This window comes from Schistocerca americana, chromosome X (genome assembly GCF_021461395.2).
Source record: "Schistocerca americana isolate TAMUIC-IGC-003095 chromosome X, iqSchAmer2.1, whole genome shotgun sequence".
Classification (NCBI taxonomy): Eukaryota; Metazoa; Arthropoda; class Insecta; order Orthoptera; family Acrididae; genus Schistocerca; species Schistocerca americana.
Window position 1 is genome coordinate 433405746 of NC_060130.1, and position 20949 is coordinate 433426694.

General features: G+C 35.8%; 1 protein-coding gene across 1 annotated transcript in view; it reads right to left on the reverse strand.

Moving 5' to 3' along the window:
- The window catches only part of LOC124554740 (voltage-dependent calcium channel type A subunit alpha-1-like), a 339549-nt gene that overhangs the window by 15594 nt on the left and 303006 nt on the right, over positions 1–20949 (reverse strand). The window contains exons 10-12 of the mRNA XM_047128387.1: positions 18319–18425; positions 7297–7332; positions 3509–3645 (exon numbers count right to left, since the gene is read on the reverse strand). Coding sequence (XP_046984343.1) covers positions 3509–3645; positions 7297–7332; positions 18319–18425 — 280 coding nt within the window. The remainder of the gene's footprint in view (positions 1–3508; positions 3646–7296; positions 7333–18318; positions 18426–20949) is intronic.

The window sequence follows — 20949 nt, forward strand, 5'->3', positions numbered from 1 at the left end:
ACGGGCACGTGCACATTCCGCCGACCACTGGCGACAACATCGATGTACTGTGGAGACCTCACGCCCCACGTGTTGAGCAATTCGACGGTACGTCCACCTGGCCTCCCGCATGCCCACTATACGCCCTCGCTCAAAGTCCGTCAACTGCACATACGGTTCATGTCCACGCTGTCGCGGCATGCTACCAGTGTTAAAGACTGCGATGGAGCTCCGTATGCCACGGCAAACTGGCTGACACTGACGGCGGCGGTGAACAAATGCTGCGCAGCTAGCGCCATTCGACGGCCAACACCGCGGTTCCTGGTGTGTCCGCTGTGCCGTGCGTGTGATCATTGCTTGTACAGCCCTCTCGCAGTGTCCGGAGCAAGTATGGTGGGTCTGACACACCGGTGTCAATGTGTTCTTTTTTCCATTTCCAGGAGTGTAACTTGAGAATGAAATGAGATTTTGTCCTGATCTCAATTTTTAATAACATTTCGATGTCTTATCTAAATGTCATCACCTGCAATGTATCAGCTAAAATCAACCATACAAAAAATTTACACAATGTGTTTTTACCTCTGTAAAATCTTTAAAATACTGCACAATGTTTTACTTAATTTGATGCAGCACAGTAACTATGGCATATAACAAAAAGAAATTCAGTCCTTTATCAAGTGAAGATATCAGGCAGTTAGATGTGCAAAAATCTAATTTTTTCGCCAAATAGTTTTCTTAAAAATGGATGATACGTATTTCTTAGCAACCGGCAAGTCTGCACGGATGGAACTACACATTGCACCCGAACATCCGTCAGATATTAACCCAACAACTCACGAACAAAATGAATTATCATTCTGTTCTGAATTTTAAATGAAGTTTTGATATCTTATCTACATTTCATTCACTGCAATGTATCAGCTAAAATCAACTATATGCAAAGTTTACACAATGTGTTTTTACCTCTGTGAACTCTTTAAAAGTTGGAGCAATGTTTTACTTAATTTGATGCAGTGCAGTAAGTGTGACAGATAATCGGGGGGGGGGGGGGGGGGGGGGGGGGGAGGGAGGGGGGGAGGAAGTTGCTTATCAAGTGATAACATCAGACTGTAAAATGTGCAAAAATCAATTTTTTTCACCTACTAGTTTTCAAAAAATTGGATGAGGAGTATTTCATATCAGCCAGAACACCATATCTCAGCACAGGCACTAGCATTTAGCAAGCAGTACAGCCGTAGCAAAGACAGTCTCAGCATGGTATGCAAAGAGCTCATCTGTAGCAGCAAAAGGGTTAAGAAGTGGCAGCAGTAGTTTCCCAAGCATATGAAACTTGTAGGGAGAGTCAGATGAAACAGAACGTGCTGCTCACATTGGCACTGCCAGTTACAAGGGTAGACAATGGTTGGAGAGAGTGTCATGTGCCATGTGCCAGGGGACAGAGACACAGAGCACACTGGCATTGCCACAAAGTATTCTCGGGGTCTCTCGGCACAGAATGCATCAAGTAGCCAACTTTTTATTTGAACATCACTAAAATAACTGTATGAAAAGGCTATACAAGGCATAAAAAACTACATATGCAAACTTTTAGGGATATTAGAGGAGATAAAAATAATCGTGTTTGTTACATGACACATATGTCACTAGCACATCATTTCTCCACTAGGGATCCTTGAGGGGTTTGGTACTTTACCTCTCTTAGACTAACATTCGTGGTTGTTTTGACTGCTTTTTATCAATATGTTGACACTGGAGTCTGATTTGCAACACAATTTACATCTTACAGATAAGGAGGGTAAGCTTTCATTACTACTAAGAATGTCCACATCCACTGATAAGCAATTACATTATTATTCTTTATGTTATGTTGTGTTTAAATGTAAGTGTCTACTTGGGTTTAAAGATTCTTAATGGCTAATTACATTCTAACTGAGTTAGCTGGCATGCATCTCAAAATGGCTCTGAGCACTATGCGACTCAACTGCTGAGGTCATCAGTCGCCTAGAACTTAGAACTAATTAAACCTAACTAACCTAAGGACAGCACACAACACCCAGCCATCACGAGGCGGAGAAAAGCCCTGACCCTGCATCTCAAGGTGCCTGCATACTGAAGGATTTCCAGGGTAGAGATAATCAAACTATGTCACATTTCCAAAAATTGATGGTCATCTTAATGAAACAGGGTCCCTTAGATAAGAACTTGCAGTGAACTGTTCAGACTGAGGAATCTGTGCTACAGCACACTGAGGGCAACTCCAGTACCATAACATGATCTCTAGACAAAGAACTAAATACCTCCAACATCAATGTGTTGAATGTCTTAAGTAATACAGGCATGCTCTCATCCAAGTACCAGAAAGTACAAGACCTGTCAGTTGATGACTTTCTCCAGCACATCAATTTCCATCGATGATATCTACACCAATTTGTAAAATTCCTTGACCTCTAAAAAGGCATTCTGTTTATTGACAAAGCTGCCTTCATAAGGGATGGAATGTTCAACAGACACAAAAGCCATGTCTGGGAGTTGGAAAGCCCTGAGGCAATGCGTATGTTCCACCATCGACAAGTGTATGGGCTGGTATCATTTGCAACAGTCTGACAGGGCCTTATCTTCTGTATGACATGCTCAGTGAAGAAAATTACCATATCTTTCAGCATGACGTGCATCTTTCTGAAAATGGGGCCCACTGTACTTCGCTGCTGATGTCAAAAAGCATTTAGACAATATTTACTCCAGTTGTTGGATTGGAAGACTTGGGGGTGGGGAGAGCGGGCAGTACCAGGGCCACCATGTTCTCCTAACCTCAGTCCTATGGCTTCTACCAGCAACATCTCTAAAACAATGTTCATCTCACTACAGTTCATACATCATCTCTGAAAATCAGTAGTGTCCAAATGTTCATGGGCCTCTATCAGAGAAATGGTGGATCTGTTGACCTTTTTATCAAATAAAACTGTGTTTCCTCTTATCTCCTTTAAGCACTAAAATTTTGCATATGTGCCATTTTTTACACTGTGCATAAAAGTTGGTGTGCTTTGATTCAGAGACCTCCTTGACTTAATGGAACAATACTGGCTGACTTAGAGAATATAACATTTAAAACTACTCCTTAGTAGTTGGGTAGCATAAAATGATGTAGACTGTAGTAAACATGAAATAGCATAAGCAGTCCTGTTGAAAAAAATGAGGAGGGACAAAAAAATAGTCAATGAACTTGAGGTTTTCTCCCAGCACCCAGCTGTTCACCAACACTATCACTCAGATCCATATGAGTATTTGTACATTTATGCATATTACATAATGTGATTATTGAAAAAGTGCAATGGAGATTAGCAAAGACTTGTAGGGCAATATCTGAAATGAAAAGAACTGGCACAACTTTCTGATGTTGAAGCAGATAATGATACAGAAGATGATTCTTTTCATATCTAATAAACATGAATCTTGAGGTTTGCCACATTTCCTGTCTGTATGTCATTTATGCATTCAAGCAGGACAGTATGAGAGACTGATTTAAACATACCTGATGCTCTTGCGATGAGTGTTTCTTCTGGAGAGGAGGCCTGTTTCTTCAGCTAATTCAGGCTCCAGACTGCCAGTTCGAGATGTGCCCGTCCATTGGCCAGCCATGTCCATCAGGCAGTTAAAAAATGATGCCCTCTGTCCATAAAACAACTCCATAATGTGAGAAAAGCCTACATTTTACTGTGCATGGTTCGTCCAATCAAATATAATTATTTAAATTTGTCTGTGTTAAACGCTACATTTTACTTAACAATTAAAGATCTGCAGTGATTTTACAAATGTTTGTGTATCTGATTTGAAACAAATACTAGACAACAATTGTAAAACAGAATTCAGAGAGGGTAAACACATAGGAAAGTTTCATACAAATTTTGCATAAACTGTATTCACATACACAATGCAAAATATCTTTCATATTTCCAGAGCAGAGTTTTTGCACTACATTACTTAACAATATAGGCTATTAACACAGTTGTAACATAATGCACACACAAACACACACACACACACACACACACACACACACACACACACACACACACACGCTCACATACAATGAGTGAGAGCGAGTGAGAGATAGAGAGAGAGAGAGAGAGAGAGAGAGAGAGAGAGAGAGAGAGAGAGAGAGAAAGTGCTATACTGGATTTACTAAATTAATGTACAGAAGAAATTAAGATTATTTTGCTAATAAATATGTAGGTTTTTAACTTTGTTGTTTGATAAACTATAAGATCAGAAAACATGAATAGGCTCCGCATGTTGTTCTGACCATATGATAGTAATAGTAGTTATTTCCTATTCATTATTTTAAAAAAAGATTAGTAAGAAATTAGCATGAATTGGACCATAAACTACACCGTACTGAAATTATTATCACCAAGATTATAGATTTATTCGCAGATGATAGTAGTGAAATCATGTTACATATCAATGGTGCAGAAGCTGTGCAGTCAATTAATGAGCTCAAGCAATGCATTTAATGAAAAGTTTAAACAAGAAGGCTTATAGCTGCAAAACAATTCCATGAAAGAGAAATTATTTATCAACAAAACTACTTTTAGCCAACTTCACTTGTTAAACAGCATGCAGTCATGCTTTTTAACTACTGAGACAACTAAATATCTGGAACAATAAATGCTTTGTGTGCAACTTATTTACAGTGGTGGAGTATTTAGCTTTAATAATACCAACAGTGATGTGCTGTAATAAGTAGAACTTAAATAATTAAAATATTTCTTAACTTTTGAGAAACAGAGCTCAAGCATTGTTAAAATAATTCATAACATAACACATTGTTTTGTTTCTCTTCAGAAAATTTGAATAACGAGAATAGCAGTAAAAATTTATTCATTAAATGATCTAAAATGCAGAAGCAATTCATCAGAGAGAGGAAAATTAAAAAGATGAATTAGAAGGGGTGAGAGTTTGAGGCATGATTTATTCATGTTTTTCAAGATAGGAATGAGATATTCAATTACAGCTCTATGTATTATGAGTGTCTCCATCATTATTAATTAATTCACAATGATTTATGACTTGAAAATATAACTGTGTATGCCTCTGTACAACATAGAGTATTCCAATTTGTACATAAATAATTACATGACTACTGAATGCAGAACAACTCTAATTAGAAGTTACTGTTAGCTTGTTTTGTCAAACTATATGTGGATACAGAAACGATATATCAATCATACCTTTGTTTTAATGCAAACATCAGAAGTGTTCATAAAGGAAAAATTTATTGTGCTAATGGTGTGACAATATATATTTACTGTCACAGGATAATTTAAGCAACACTGGCTGTATTGAAAAGCATGTGAATTACAGCAACACTGTTAATAAATGAACTTTGGCAAATAGTGGATCAAACATGCAAAGTAAGCAATAGAATTTCATCTCGTTAAAGACACTTCAGGTGGAAGATTAAAAAAATAAGTACTCTTTGGCAGACATTAAAATCTGGCAAAGTGTTTACTGCTTAAAACTGGAAAAATGTTTGTAGAAGTCTGAGAAAAATGCAAAGATACTGTAAAGAAGGGAGAATGAGCATCACATAATGTGTGATACAAAGTGGATGTGTAAGTGAGAAGAAAGGGGTGAAAGTTCTACATTTTAATTTAATTTTAATTAGGCAGGGAAGTAATAACTACACTGTATCCATAGAGAGAGTATGTTCTGACAAGAATCTAATGAAGACAATGTTCTGAGGGTACTGAATGATCATTTCCAGTCACTGATATTCATGGCAACCACTGTTAACTATTGCAATGCTATGAGTTTAGTGTGTTTTGAAAATGGAGGTATGCAGTATGGGTACAGGCCATGCCCCATCATGGAACAGCTATTTTTCTTCTCACTAAATAATAAATAAAAGTTAATTTTTAATCAAAATTAAAGATTTAATCTTCCGATATGTGTTTAATGTGTAATGATATAATAAAGACAGTGCAAGAACAAACAGTATGAAGAAATCAAATTTTACTGTTAATTGCTGCAATCATATTTAACACAATTCTGACAGACTTTTGTGTTAAGGATACAAATTGTTTCTCATTTTCTCAAATAATGAAGAAGCCTATTTGGATACAAGTCTGATTTTTACTAATGAAATCAATGGTGCTATTAGTTTCAGTTAGCCATTTACTTCTTTTCAGTATACTCTTGTGACAAAATTCAAAAGCCATCTCTACCGTGTAGCACTTTAAACATCATGTGGCTTCAGGCAATGACTCTGAACATAATAACTTCTTCCCTGCATAATTTCATTAACGACCACTACAAGCCCAAAGCTCACTACAAATTTTGTTGAAGTGTCTCATTCATGTTGTTTTCAAATGCTTAAAATCACCTTCTTAAGCTATGTTAGTTCTTCTCAGAGCTGGATGGGGCAAAAATTTTCAGTATTAATGTAAAGTAATAACACATTAATACACTTCCAACAGGCCTTAAACAAAACATAAAACTGAGGTTCATAACATGATCTACAGTTAGTTACATACAGAATGAACTTCTGAGTTGTTCATTAGTCAATTTGTGACTGGTCTGTGTTTATATTGAAGTCACTCTTCAAGTAACTGCAGCCAGAGGCGATCAACTGGAAAAGTGTCTACAGCTATATCAAACTGCCAATCAAATCAATACATAGGGACCTATATCATTACATAGATGGCATAGCTATACTAAACTTAATATTTAGCACTGAAGTGCCTAATCAACAACACTGACCACAGTTTGGCACTTTAGAAACGTAAGTATCTTCGGATGTCTTATCAAAATTTAAATTAATCACTATTCAGTGCTGAAAATCGATTTTCCAAGTTTTGTTCATTAATAGGTGAGAAGAATAAAGGATATTTAACTAGTGTGGATCTAAGACTTTTTTAATACTAATGTGATTCCTAATAAGGTGTTATTCTGCGTTAAAACAATGGCTTTTGGAGGCAGTTTCCAGTCTTTGCTATCTTAGGCTTACCAAAATGTTATAGAAGAAATAAAAGCAAAACAAAAGGACTTGCAACTGAATGAAATTAATCAAAAGGTGATGTTTATAATAAAAAAATCAGTTTACTTCCCCAAACTGTGTGCCAAAATTCTAAACTATACTATAAGTGAAATAATGTGCATAGGTACTTGTGAAAAATAATTTAAAAAAATTTAAAATCAGATCTGTGGTTTACAAAATCATGCAAATTGAATATAGCTAGAAAAATTAATGGAAAATTGAAATAACTGCAATTTTATCTACAAAAGACTGGAATAAAAGGTCTATTGAAAGAATACTACCGCCTCATTATTGGAAGGACTATGACCACCAAATCCCTGAAACCAAACACACATATTATTGGATTGCTAACCTGAATAACAATCCACATACCACAGCAGACTTCTATAGTTAACAAATACCAAGCCAAAATTAGGAACTATAAATTAATCTGAAATAAATTCAGTAAAACATGCATACTAAATTAGTATTGGAAAGTTAATTTTGTAAAGAGTAAGTTATCAAACTGAATTAACATAACAAAATGGTTAGGATTACTTAGAGGTGTTGGAATTAATTCTCCATATTTTCTTAAACAGCACATATTCACTGTGAAAATATGTTAGGATACATGTAACTGGTAATTTAATCTGAAAGAAACCTATAAAAAAACAACATGATGACTGTTTTACGATTTCCTGAGTTACATAGCTCAGCTGCTGTGTTTACTGGTCTCTCATGTATAGCAATCCAAATTTACATATGACTTAGAGGAAGTAGGTGGCATTGTGAGCTATTCCAAAGCATAAACTCACCATACAATACTTTCTGATTGAAACGTCTCATTTTCCATTCAGTATAAAAGGATAATAACATGGTTAAAATCTCTCTGAATCTATCTATGCAACTAAATAACATTCCACACAATACACCATCTTAAAACAAGAGAGGAAGAGCAGGATTTGAGAAACACAAATAAGTATGTGAAACACATGAAATCTCAGTATTCAACATCCTAATGTGGTAAAACGATACAGAGTGAGTACTCATGCAGTTTCCTAATTTCCACTAATATCTCATTAATCATTCTAAGCTCTACAGGCTAAATGAGCTATCTGCCACTAACACACAATATCTGGGCATGTGCAGATATGCGTAAAAACAAAGACAACACACTGGATTATGCACACATTTACACAGTTTAAATAGGAGAGTTCACATTCAATTCAAGTTTAATCAAAGATAGAGTTACATTATGAAATCAATGTATCAATTGACTTTAAAAAGTGATTCAAAAGCAAGCAAACATGTACACACATGCCCTTGTTTTTGACAATACAGAAATGCTGACATTAAGTACCATAAAAATTGTGATTTTTGTGTGGATAAATTCTGCTCTAAACAACTTGACTTTTACATTGTGCAGCAACATAACAGAACTTACCCCAGCTGTTAGTTACATATTATCCCTCAACACTATTCATCATTCACACAGTTTGATATTGATATGAAAAGGTCTATCATAATAAAGGGTGTATTTTTTCTTCAGAATATTGTTCTGCAGTTTATTTAGCCAGTATAGAACTATTACCCATTTCTTAATGATTGATTCATGTCTTCAAGATCCTCTTCTAATGAGCATTAATGTGTTGCCCCTTTCCTAAAGTGCAAAAATGTCTTCTTTCATATGATGTGTAAATATCCTATTTTGGTCAGAAACAAGGCAATATACATGGAAATATTAATGTAGAAGTGTACTTTAAAGGAGCGCCATTGTGAGACTGTACTTTCAAGAATTATCTCCTGTGCACTGCTTAGGACATAAAAACTATATGTTATTGGTGGAGGTTTATTGCTTTCCAGTTAGTTGTTTTAGAAAAATAATAGCAGATGTAGATTGTTGCAGTCTGTCCTATGGCGAAACACATGGACCAGACAAAAAGTGGAAATGCAAGTCCTGCTGTTGTTTTACACAGCCTTAATATTTTAATTAATATAATACAGCTTATTCTAAGTGTTAATCTCATGTACTTAATTTATTTTGTTTTTGCGTCTCCATGCAGACATCTGAGATACATTTCACCTGTGATTTATGTTGTATTTACTTGGGGGATTCTTTGTGAATTGTGAATTGTGTTTTATTCATCTCATACAATACATTCGCAATCCATTTGGTTTGCATACAGAAGACATGTCAAAAATTTATAATACAGCCACAATGATTTTTACATTATTAAATAATAGCACCACAATAAATAATAAGAGTATAAGGATATTTCTTGGAATATGTAACACATTGTATCCAGCTAAAAATTCCGGTTTGTCCTGCATGAATTCATCCACTGAGTAATAACACCTCAGTGTCAGTACCTCATATAGCTTTCTTTTAAGTGAACCTAAATTCATCTGCATCAACTTGTTCCCTTTTAATTTATTACAAATTTTTATTCCGATGTATTGAGGTCCCTGGACAAACAGTCTGAGGCAGTGGGTGGGGAGCATAAAATTTTCTTTGTTTCTAGTATCATGTGAATGGACAAAATGGTTTTCCTCAAATAATTCACGTCTGGTGTACAAAAATATAATAATCTCATATAAGTATAGGGATGGCAGAGTTGATATTTTAAGTTTTCTAAATAATGGTCAACATGATTCTTTCTGATTTGCAGTGCACATATTTTGAATGATTTTTTTCTGTATTTGTAGTATCCGCACTATGTTTGTTGAGTTACCCCAAAAGACAGTACCATACCTAATAATGGATTCAAAGCAGCTTGTATATGCTACCTTTTGAATGTCCATGTTGGTTGCAGTTGATAATATTTGCACTGCAAATACAAAGCTGCTCAGTTTGTTTGCCAGGTATTCAATGTGTGCCTGCCAGCTCAAATTTTTATCTACATTTAAGCTTAAAAATTTGACTGAGTCAACTTCTTCTATATCTTGGTTGTTGTGTACAATCTTAATATGCTCACATTTTGACTGTTTGGTTTTGAACTGCATTATGTGAGTCTTAGAAATGTTTAGATTCAACCCATTTAGCTGAAACCAAGTTTCTAAGGTACTGGGGGTACTGATCACAGATTTGGGAATTTTTTCCAAATCCTGATCTTCAACTAAGACAGCAGTATCATCTGCGAACAGAACTGATGGGGTGTTGATATTTAATGGTAAGTCATTAACATAGAAGAGAAATAGGACTGGGCCTAATATGGAGCCTTTTGGAACACCCTGACATTTTTTTTTTTTTTTTTTTCCCAGTCAGAAAAATAATATGCGCCATTCTTACCAGATAAGTAACATTTGTTGTTTTGTAGCTGTGTGAAGTAGTCACCAATGGTACATTTTGTTGCTTTATACTTGTGTGAGGCCATACATGACTTATTGAATTGAGAGAGGCCCATGCTTATCAGAAAGTATGTTAATTGTTAGGCTGAAATAGAACAGGGCATCAACAGTTCCATTTCACAGCCAGTAAAGAGAACTGGTTATTACTCAGTATTAGTTAACATGCAGTAATCGTATTTCAAGAGAATGTGGAGCATCTTCAAGTTCTGCATAACTAACAAAAGAGGTCTGGTACATAATAGAAGTATGTTTGGAGAATTTTAATGGCCAGGTGTCTATGAAAAGGAAAAATAATTCTATTATAGAATGTCTCAAAAACAGTAACATAAAACTTTGATCTAATACAACATCTTGGAGGAATTTACAGTTTAACAGGAACTTTAGGTCACAAGAATTCTTTTGGAGAGTACATTGCACTCACTGGACAAAGAAATTGAACTTTTGCAGTTGCCTGAGGCACGCTGCAAAGCAAAATCGACCTCATCTTATGTATTTGAGCCATTATCAAGAACAAGATAAAACAAGACTTTTGAGGTACATGATCCTCTACAGCTATGCCACCCACTTTACAAAATGATCCACAAGTAGTCTAGAGGAATTCAGTAATTCAAATTTATGTGTATGGCTAAAGAGCTCATTGTTTCAACATGGTAAGAGAGACATGGCTGATTCAAGTAGACAACTCTGATACCAGTGAGACCTACGCTAGCAGCAAAAATGATTAAGGTAGTTTTATTTTTCTAACTGACCATTCCGTCCTGGAAAATTTATTCCAGCTGATTCCTGCACATCATTGATTGAGTTTCCATTTACTATTACTAATCTATAACATAATTCATTGCTCATTTACTGAGAGCTGCAGTGCAGAAGGGTACAAATTCAATTTTCACAATTTAACAGTGGACAGTCATCCTTCTGCCTGATAGTTATTTACACTGCCCAACAAAAAGTCTAACATCCAATTGTTAGCAGGTCTGGTATGGTATATAAGGGCCATTAACAGCTTCAGATGTTGAGCGATCGCTGTCACACCTGACAGTGTTTCAAAAGAGGCCTCATCATGGGTCTCCATTTGGCCAGATTGTTGAATCCTGCAATTAACAGATTTTGCAACATCCTGCACCATCCAGCACCATTAGTCAGGGACTTGTGGAGTACAGATGTAGATGTAGATGTAGATATGAGGAATCACAGTTCAGTACTACTCTGGTTCAACATCATAGGCAAGTATGGTGACAACCTGGGGAGAAGTCCCATTTTTCCAATATTTTGAAGAGGCTCAGCAGCATTACACCGGATGTCTTGGTGTGGGGAGCCATTCGGTATGGCTTCAAGTCATAGCTGGTTGTGACTGAGGTACCTCTGTTGGCACAATGGTATGCCACAGAAATTCTGCATCCTCATCTGTTATGTCTCATGTGACAGTACTGTGGTATCATTTTTCAGCAGGACAATGCCCATCCACACACAGCATTTGTCTCTATAAACTGTCTGCGTGATCTTAAGGCACTCCCACAGCCAGCAAGAGCCTCAGATCTGTCCCTGATAGGACATGTTTGTGTCCATCTCAGACATTATCTCTGTCCTGGAACCAGTATCCATAATATCGAGGAACAGTTACAACATTGTAGGTCAGCTTGCCTTAGGAGATGATGCAATGGATTTATGACACTCTTCCCAGCCAAACTATTAAGTTTCATTTCCTTTCCTCCTACCATTCTGGGTGCTACATTTTCTTTTTCAGGTAGTATGTATTTCTTCATGTTAACCCCAAATGTAAAAAAACGTGATGCCCAGATTAAAGTATTCAAAATAAGCTTATACATTTTCACTTGAATAAAGTTGTCACTATCCTTTTAAGTCTCATAGTAATTCATGCCATTTTGCATCAAGAACAATTTTGCCTTCCACATGCAACAGCCACTGAGCACTACAATGTTTTATTTGAACACAAAAACAAAGTTGTACACTTCATTGGTGGAGTTACCACATATCACACATTACAACAGTGGCAGAGCATTTCTATGGTAACTACACTCCAGCACAGTTGTGCATAGAGTGCAGCTATTAATGCAACTGCTATTAAAACTCTTAACTGACAATAATGAAGATTACTTGTTAGTAATGATGTATGATGTTGCCAATTATACTTCAAGCAGTACTCCCATGTTTTCTCTGCTAAAATAGTCTCAATTGCAGCATCGTGCTGCTGACATTATTGTGCTGAAATTACTAATCAGAAAACAATTAAAATCCACCTGCAATTAAAGAATGACTGTATCTTTAATTTGTGCTAATGAAACTATTCACATAATTATTAGCAAGGTTCTACATCTCTTCAATGTTAACACTTAAAAAAATGATCATAAAACACTTTATCTTGTAAATATTTCCACATACATTATCTTTTCTCAACCGAAATATCTTGTGCACATACGAAAAAAGGTAGACATTTTCACAATCCCACAGAGGTACAATACACCAATGTTCATAATTTACTGTAGCCAGAATAGGAGCTCAAATCCATGGATCAACCTTTGTGAAATAGATAATAATACAGAGCAACTTGAAATTGGTTGAAGTTAACTAACTGTTGATCAGTTAAGGGTTTTTTCTGAATTGTCAATATGTAGGATGATGCAGGTGTAAGATTCAGTCATTTATGCGATGTAATGTCCCAGATTGCACTTCATACAACTTGAATCATAATTATTATTCATATATGTAGCACTTATTTTATTATGGTTTACTAAATAAAGCATTTTACATTGTACAGATCTTTTTTCCATGGTATACTCCACGCAATTCATCAGAATGCTTATTGACAGAAACATCTCCTCCTGTTGTTTACATTTCCTTCTGATTGTAAGCCCAGAATTATAAAGGCATTTGATGTATTTTTCTCCAGCAGCCAAAGACTTTGAAACCTGTAATCTATTGTGGTCTCCATAAATGCATTAAGAATCACTAAGTCACTGTATGTATCCAGGTAATTTCTTACAAACTATTTTATTTGTTCAAAATAAGTAGCTTGTAACAGATATACATACAACTGGCATGCATTTTTCTTTGATGTGACAATATTGATCCACCTAACTAGCAATTTCTGAAATGATGAAGTTTAATGCAACAGAAATCCCACTACTGAAATTCCACACAAATTACAAAATGGTCAAAAGCTAACTGCAAGGTTACATGACCCATAAAACCTCCTATGGCTATATCATCTTTTACATTATTGATGTTGGTGACAGCTGGCTAGCACATTGTTCAACAATATTCCACATCTTAATTGCATTACCAAGAATTCTCATATGACCAATTGACCAACTTAAATGGTAAATTGTACTACACCCTTATGCAAAGAACATACGCCTGTCCTCATTGGAATTTTAAGAGTAAACACTAAGTAAAATTTAGAATATTAAGATGTGGTTGTTGATTGCAGGTTTCATTTCATTCTCATAATTCTAAGATGTAGGATCAATAACATTATATTCCAGTGAAACTGTATTTCTTCCCCAATGCAATATCACTAAAATTGTTTGGTATTGAAGGAAAATGGTCTATGACAGAGCTTCAAATTCAGTGACGTATTCACTGACGTACTTTCATGGTTGGGAGTATAAATAAATAGTGGACCTACACTTTGTTGCTCATGAAGCTTTTGAAGTTAAGAGACTTTTTTTTACACTCCAGTTGGAATGCTACATACCATGAATCAAATGGAAAGGCAAATGAAAAAATGTAAACAAATCAGCTGAAATATATTTAATACGAAAAATAAAATGAAACCCCCTAATATTGCTTCATTATCAATGAAAACTAGAAGTTGTTTTGCACTCTTTTAAACAACTGTTCCTTAAAAGCTTCTAGCAGATTACAATTGTATGCTAGTCCAGGTCTCATTGTCAGATATTTGCCTTTCACGGTACTTTTACCAACTGAACTATCAAAGCATGGCCTGGGACCTGACTCAAAGCTTTCATCAGAGAATACCTCTCTCTTACACTCAAACTGTACAGACAATCATCCTCCTTCATATCTTGTTTTGATGCAGAATCAGTATTCTTTAGGAGCAGCAACCACACTTGCATTATAAATACTATAAATTAATATCATGTTAGCATATTCACCATACACAAAGTTGTAGAAGACCATTATTAACAGTCATAACAACATGAAGTGAGAGGTTAAAGCTATTCAGATATTAGATTTCTGATATTTAATGAATTTCTTTGACCTGAATTCACAAGATGAAGGATGACAGAAGGAAGATTTGGGTTGAACACTACGTCCATTCTGAGGTACTTAGAGTTGGAATACAAGCTAATAATGAGCAACAATGATGACTAATAATGAGCAACAATGCTGCAGAAAATTCTAGCTGGGGTCTTTTACAAAGAAACCATTCTGGCACTCACCTAAAGTGATTTAATGAAACTATGAGTAATACACATGCCTGTCTGGTCAGACAAGGATTCAAATTCTACTCCTCAAGAATATGAATTCAATGTATTAACTGAAAGTTTCCAGAGAGGTCCTAATTCTAAATTATGTTGTAATTTAAAGTAGAACTTAAGTCCAAAATAATTCAGTAGTTGTTCTGCTGTTTGGAAATATAATTTCTTTAAGTTAAAAATGTCATGCACTAAACCAATATGCCATACATTAATGTTTAGTACCAATGCCATTTCATAGAAGTGCATTGATTGACAGTTACCTTTGTGTAGAGGGGAAAAATCACAAATTAATCTCATCTAAATGGTTAGATAGATCTACTACATCACCACATCAATAGCTTCAACAGATACACAATACCATGTTTCACATAGGGTTTCATTTTCTAATTCTCTGCCAAAACAACCATCTGGAATGACCTCAGTGTTAACATGATATTAAATGTTTAGCTCCAACTATCCTGTTTTGCTCCTTACATGATAACTATTTATCTCAACAATAGGACAGTGCTGCACAAGAGAGTGGAACATAGGGTCTGTATGCAGCTGTGTTATCTTTCTTTGACAAATTTGTCAGTTCCCACATTTTCCTGCATTCCATCATTAACTCATATCCTGATGAAAGACAAATAGTATGCATGTTTTTGCAAGTGCAGAGTGGGCTTCCTCAATGCTGCAGTTGTCAAATAGTCCACATTTATCAAAGTGAAATGTATAAAATTACATTATTAGCCTTCCAGTCATGTTACTTATGCTCTATGGTGTGACAGGGACTGCAAGGAGTTCAGCAGCAAAAACAGTGATTCATTAGGATGATGAAACATAAAAGCACAGCCATGGAGAAACATCGACTGACTAACGGCCTCCACATGCTTAGGACCATTGGTGTGTATCATTACACTTGTGGCATTCATCCAGAAGATTGAAAATTATTACTTTTTGTATCTGCACAGGCATGCCAACATCATGAACCTTCACTATCAGCACAAAATATTACTATACATGCTGACAGTAGCTTGACTACAAACCTTTGGAGCTTAAACCAGGAAGAGGAATCAAACTCAGTATTTGAGTCAGTCTACGGGGGAGCAGAGAGCACTGCATATGAACAAGCATGGAGCAAACGAAATGCAACTGGTACAAATGACAGAATAAATTACTACATGGAAAACAGAGCCTGGCATGAGGCAAAGGCCAGCTCTGAGGTAGTTGATGTCCACATATTAACTGCCAGGCCAGGCCTATTAGTGTCAGAAGGTAAACATCTGGGTCTGTGGCTCTGCCCAGGCAATGTCTCACTCACACACACTGTGGCAGCATTGTGCACTATTCTGCTGTGATAACCATGCCAGCTCATCTGCTTCCATTTCGATATCCAATGGCAGTGATACTAAATCACTTAAACACAATGTGTATACAGTTTTAATTACTTTATTTAATTACTTGGCTACTTTAATAAACACACTGAAGATTTATTACAGCCTTCTGTTAGGATTCCTTTCCTTCCCTACCAACCTGACACTTCAACAAATTCCAAGACACCTCAATACCCCAGAGGAATTCAAATCAGTACTACATTATTTTATAAAATCTCATAAACAGCTTAGTGGCATAGAGGTGGGAACAAATAATTCAGTGTTCAGAGGAACAGCAAAAAATAAATAAAATAAAATAAAATAAAAAAATAGGAAATATTTATACAGAAGGACATTATAGATGCAAACATAAAGGGTAACATGTGTAACTAATTCTATTTCCCACAGCATGATAGACTTGATGAGTCTCTGTAATCTGTGCAATATGAATTATTCATCAAGAAATGACTGCAGTGAAATGGAAAGTTTGTTCTCAGACTCCTTAATCAAGTTTATCAAGAATAAATTATCTCTGAGTATTATTGCAGCCCTTTTCTATATAATAATAATGATGATGATGACAGTAAAAATGGGAAAACAAAATCTATAAAATCATCAAATTCACAAAAATACAGAAATGATGGGGACTATTTATCTCCAGAAAGCTCAACTTCCATTGCTGCCAATGTGACACATTAATATACACCACAACACTCCTAGTTTTAGGAATTCCGGAGTAAGAGAGACAAAGAACTTTGTTGCTCTTCCTCCATAATTCCTAAAACCTGGAGTGCTGTGATGTATACTAATGTGTCACATTCACAGCAATGGAAGAAGAAAGAGCGACAAAGTTCTTTGTCTCTCTTCCTCCTCCTACCAGGTAGCTCTGGCTCCCTATTAGATTTGCGTGTGTGTGTGTGTGGGGGGGGGGGGGGGGGGGGGGGAGGGGGGAGGGAGTGGGAGGTGGCTTGCATCCCACTGCCTTTTTTGGGTGACTTACATCCCACTGCCACACTGTCTGACCACCCTCAATCAGTCCTGAAGAATGAATGTTTTGTTCCAGAAGGTAGGAGTGTTCAAATCTATTTTTTTTCTGTTCCTATTAGCAGTAACTAAAATACACCTGATATTAAGATATTCAAATGGTTCAAATGGCTCTGAGCACTATGGGACTTAACATCTGAGGTCATCAGTCCCCTAGAACTTACAACTACTTAAACCTAACTAACCTAAGGACATCACACACATCCATGCCCGAGGCAGGATTCGAATCTGCGACCGTATCGGTCGCGCGGTTCCAGACTGAAGTGCCTATAACCTCTCGGCCACATTATTAAGATATTCAATTAATGAAGCAGTGTCATCTCAAATGCAGGTTAGGGGAATGGAGATTGCAGCTCAACAAATTGTCAGGGGGCATCTCAGGTACGCCAAATTAAATTAACAACCACTGTGCAGGCAATATGTTCTTTTCAATAATCAAAGAGAATGAAGTCACTGACAAAACTATAAATTGCCATTGAGGCTTATGAGGTAAACGACTGTATGTAAAAGAACTGATGACATCATAATAAGTACAGCCTGTCACAGTTGGTGATATTGTCTTGTATAGGCTCTGTATATAGTGTGTATCCATTAATCTGGTATAAAACAGATTTTATGACAAAATACAGTATTTAAAAAATCAAAGAGGGATATAAACAAATAAAACATAAGTTTTCCTAATCCTACATTGAATCTGCAAGTGGAAAATATTTGACAGAAGTCCAGTATATACCACCAATTCAGTTTTAGTTTCATACACTGACTTATTATACTATGGCACTTTCTCATGGTACACTGTGAATGCTGAAATTAACTTAAGAATCAGTAAGAGAAATTTATTTACAAATAATTAAAAATGTCTTATTTCAAAGGTATAACATTTAGTCTCATTCTGTCTATCCAAATGTAGCTATTGCAGGAAATGTAGTAGGATTTTAACTATCAGTAATAATGTCTAGGAAAGTACATTAACAGTTGTCTCATTTTACTTTGTATGTATTATTTCAAGTTGTACTGACTGGATATTCCCTATATAAACACAGATACTAAGAATTTATTTGCCAAAGTACATGACACTGGAAAAAAGTATGCTTTAATAAAACAGAATTTTACTTACCGGCACACCAGCTGATTCGATCTGTCCAAACCTTGTTGTTCTCCAGCTTTCCAAAATCAGCAGGCCAGCATAGATCTTGCCAACTGTAAGCTTCCCTTTACCAAGTTCTGTGAAGAAAAATGTATGATTATGATTTATTAGTTAACTGAAGGACATTAATTTTATATTCAGGTACCACAGAAAAATGGGGGTGATGATGTTAAATTGTTAAATATATAGTAAAATTATTGACATGAAGATAGCACACTTGCAACAGCAAAAAAGTTGGGTATTTACAACAGTAAAGTACCTTTTGCCTTAGATGATTAATTAATGAAAGTAGACACTAAAATACTGCACAAATATTGTGTCAAAACACACAGTGGCTATGTTAATATACAAAAATATAAACAATACATAATAATAATACACATATTAATGTATACATATAAAATTTGATATGACAGCTTGGAAGATATAAAGAACAAAATATGTAGTGGAGACAATGAGTCACAGTCGGACACAAGACGGCCTTCTTCTGAATTAGACAACATACCCACAAACACATTCATGCAAACACAACTCACACATACATGACCACTGTCTCCGGCTGCTGAGGCCAGACTGCAAGTAACAGGGCATGATGGGAGAAGTCATCTAGATGGTGGGGGTAAGAAGCAGGCTGGGGCATGGAGAGGAAGGGATAGCAGGGTGAGGTGAGAGATGGTGAAATTCTGCTTGTGGGAGCATACAGGGATAACATGGGAAAGGGTACAGCAACTAGGTGCAGTTGGGAGATTATTGTCATTATGCCATGTTCTTAGCAAACCTGAAATGCATTCCACTTGCATAGATAAGAGTAATGTATAGAACAAAATTGCAAGGCCAATAATAATGAAGAGTCACAAACATGACAACATGCAGCCCCAACAGCACACATACACAAATACTCCAATTAAACAGTCCAAACTTTGAAGAGCTACTGTGTGAATGAGACAGAAATACAGCCGTGTTTGTTAAGAAAGTCCACAGCACAGAGGTACCTGAACCACGTGAAATTTAAATGGGTCCACAGCATTCTGGGTTTGACCCTGCAGTGAGAGTATTTACATTCATGAGACTGAGAGAAAGGCAGGCAGCATGCGATAAGACATCAGTAGCATCTTATATATTGTCAGTAGTCAAAGGGTTAACAGTCTTTGTGATAGCTGGTAAGTTCTAATTGCCCTTTCTGTCTGGCAATGGCTGGAGGAAAAGAAATAGTTTTGTTTACTCAGAATGCATAGTTTATAAATATGAAGGAAAAGGATAAAAAAAGGACAAATGATGTCTCAATTTTGAATGTTCATAGCAAAAGTCTTCTTTTAAAATTTAAGAAGGACTTGCAAGAAATTAAGGAAGGGGATGTAGCAAACCTTAAGTTAAAAACATTACAGAACTGTATACAGTAAACTATTCACATAGAAACACTCATGGGTAAAGAAACATTTATTTCAGATTCTCTCTTACTCTAACTTCTAATTGATGTATACTAGCTTCATCATTTCTGAGTAGTTATTCTTCCATTCCTTTTGATTTGTCTAACAAGTGAGGAAGCTACCACTAATTTCAACAGTTATTTCAATATATAAATTTTTAAAAACTAATTTTTGGTGGATAAAGTTGTGTGCTGGTTTGGAAAACAGCCTTAGGGTCTTTGACTTTATTTACAAATGCCATGACTATTCAGTTTTCTGCATATAACTCACTACAGAAAATGCAATATCATTTGATAATTGTATTAGCTGAACAAAACATTTTTTTAGTCTTGTTTCACAAACTTTATTATTATTGTATGACCTAGGTTTCAGGTTATAAGCCCATTTCCTAGTACCCAACTTATCCCTAAAATTGAAACCAACCACAGATGAACACGTCAATTTCTTAACCTATCAATTCTTGACTAAAACTAGAAAAGTTACCTATGTTGACACTTTTGATAGACTTACATAAGTCTTTTTAAAAAAAAATCGTTATGGAGGCAATAACTGTCAATAAACATACATTAGAGTAAATCTGTGTATACAGCAAAGGGAATTTGTGTCATTATCTACTTATGAATGGAAGCACCAAGGTTCTTCTCCTATATAGAGGTTGTAACATTGTCTAAAAGAGGTGAGTAATTGAACTGAGTTTGCTCATTTAATGGTAAATGTGGTGATACACACATTTATTTATTAATTTACAGTATGTTTGACTGAGTGAGTGAGATTTACACACATTTCTTCTATCTGTAGGACTTCCACATCAATTACATATTTGTGGTTTTCATTTAAGCAATTTTCAGCATAGGATGAATCTGGCTTCTGTAATCTCCAGCTTCTATTATATTCTCTGAGTCTACTACAGACTGACCTCCCATTCTGACCAATATAGCAGCACTGACACTGTCAGTTACCACGGTCTTACTTTTTTTAAACTAGCAAACTGGTGCAAAAATAGTGTACTCTGAATCAAAATTAACCTCAGAAACAAAAGAAACTTTCAAAAGTTTCAAAGAAATGGGAACAATGTATGAAATTGTAGCAGCTGTTGGCTGGGAAGAGAGGTGAAGTTACTTATTTATGAAAGTAATTTTAGACAATGCACTGAGTCTCTTTATGCTTGAGGTCA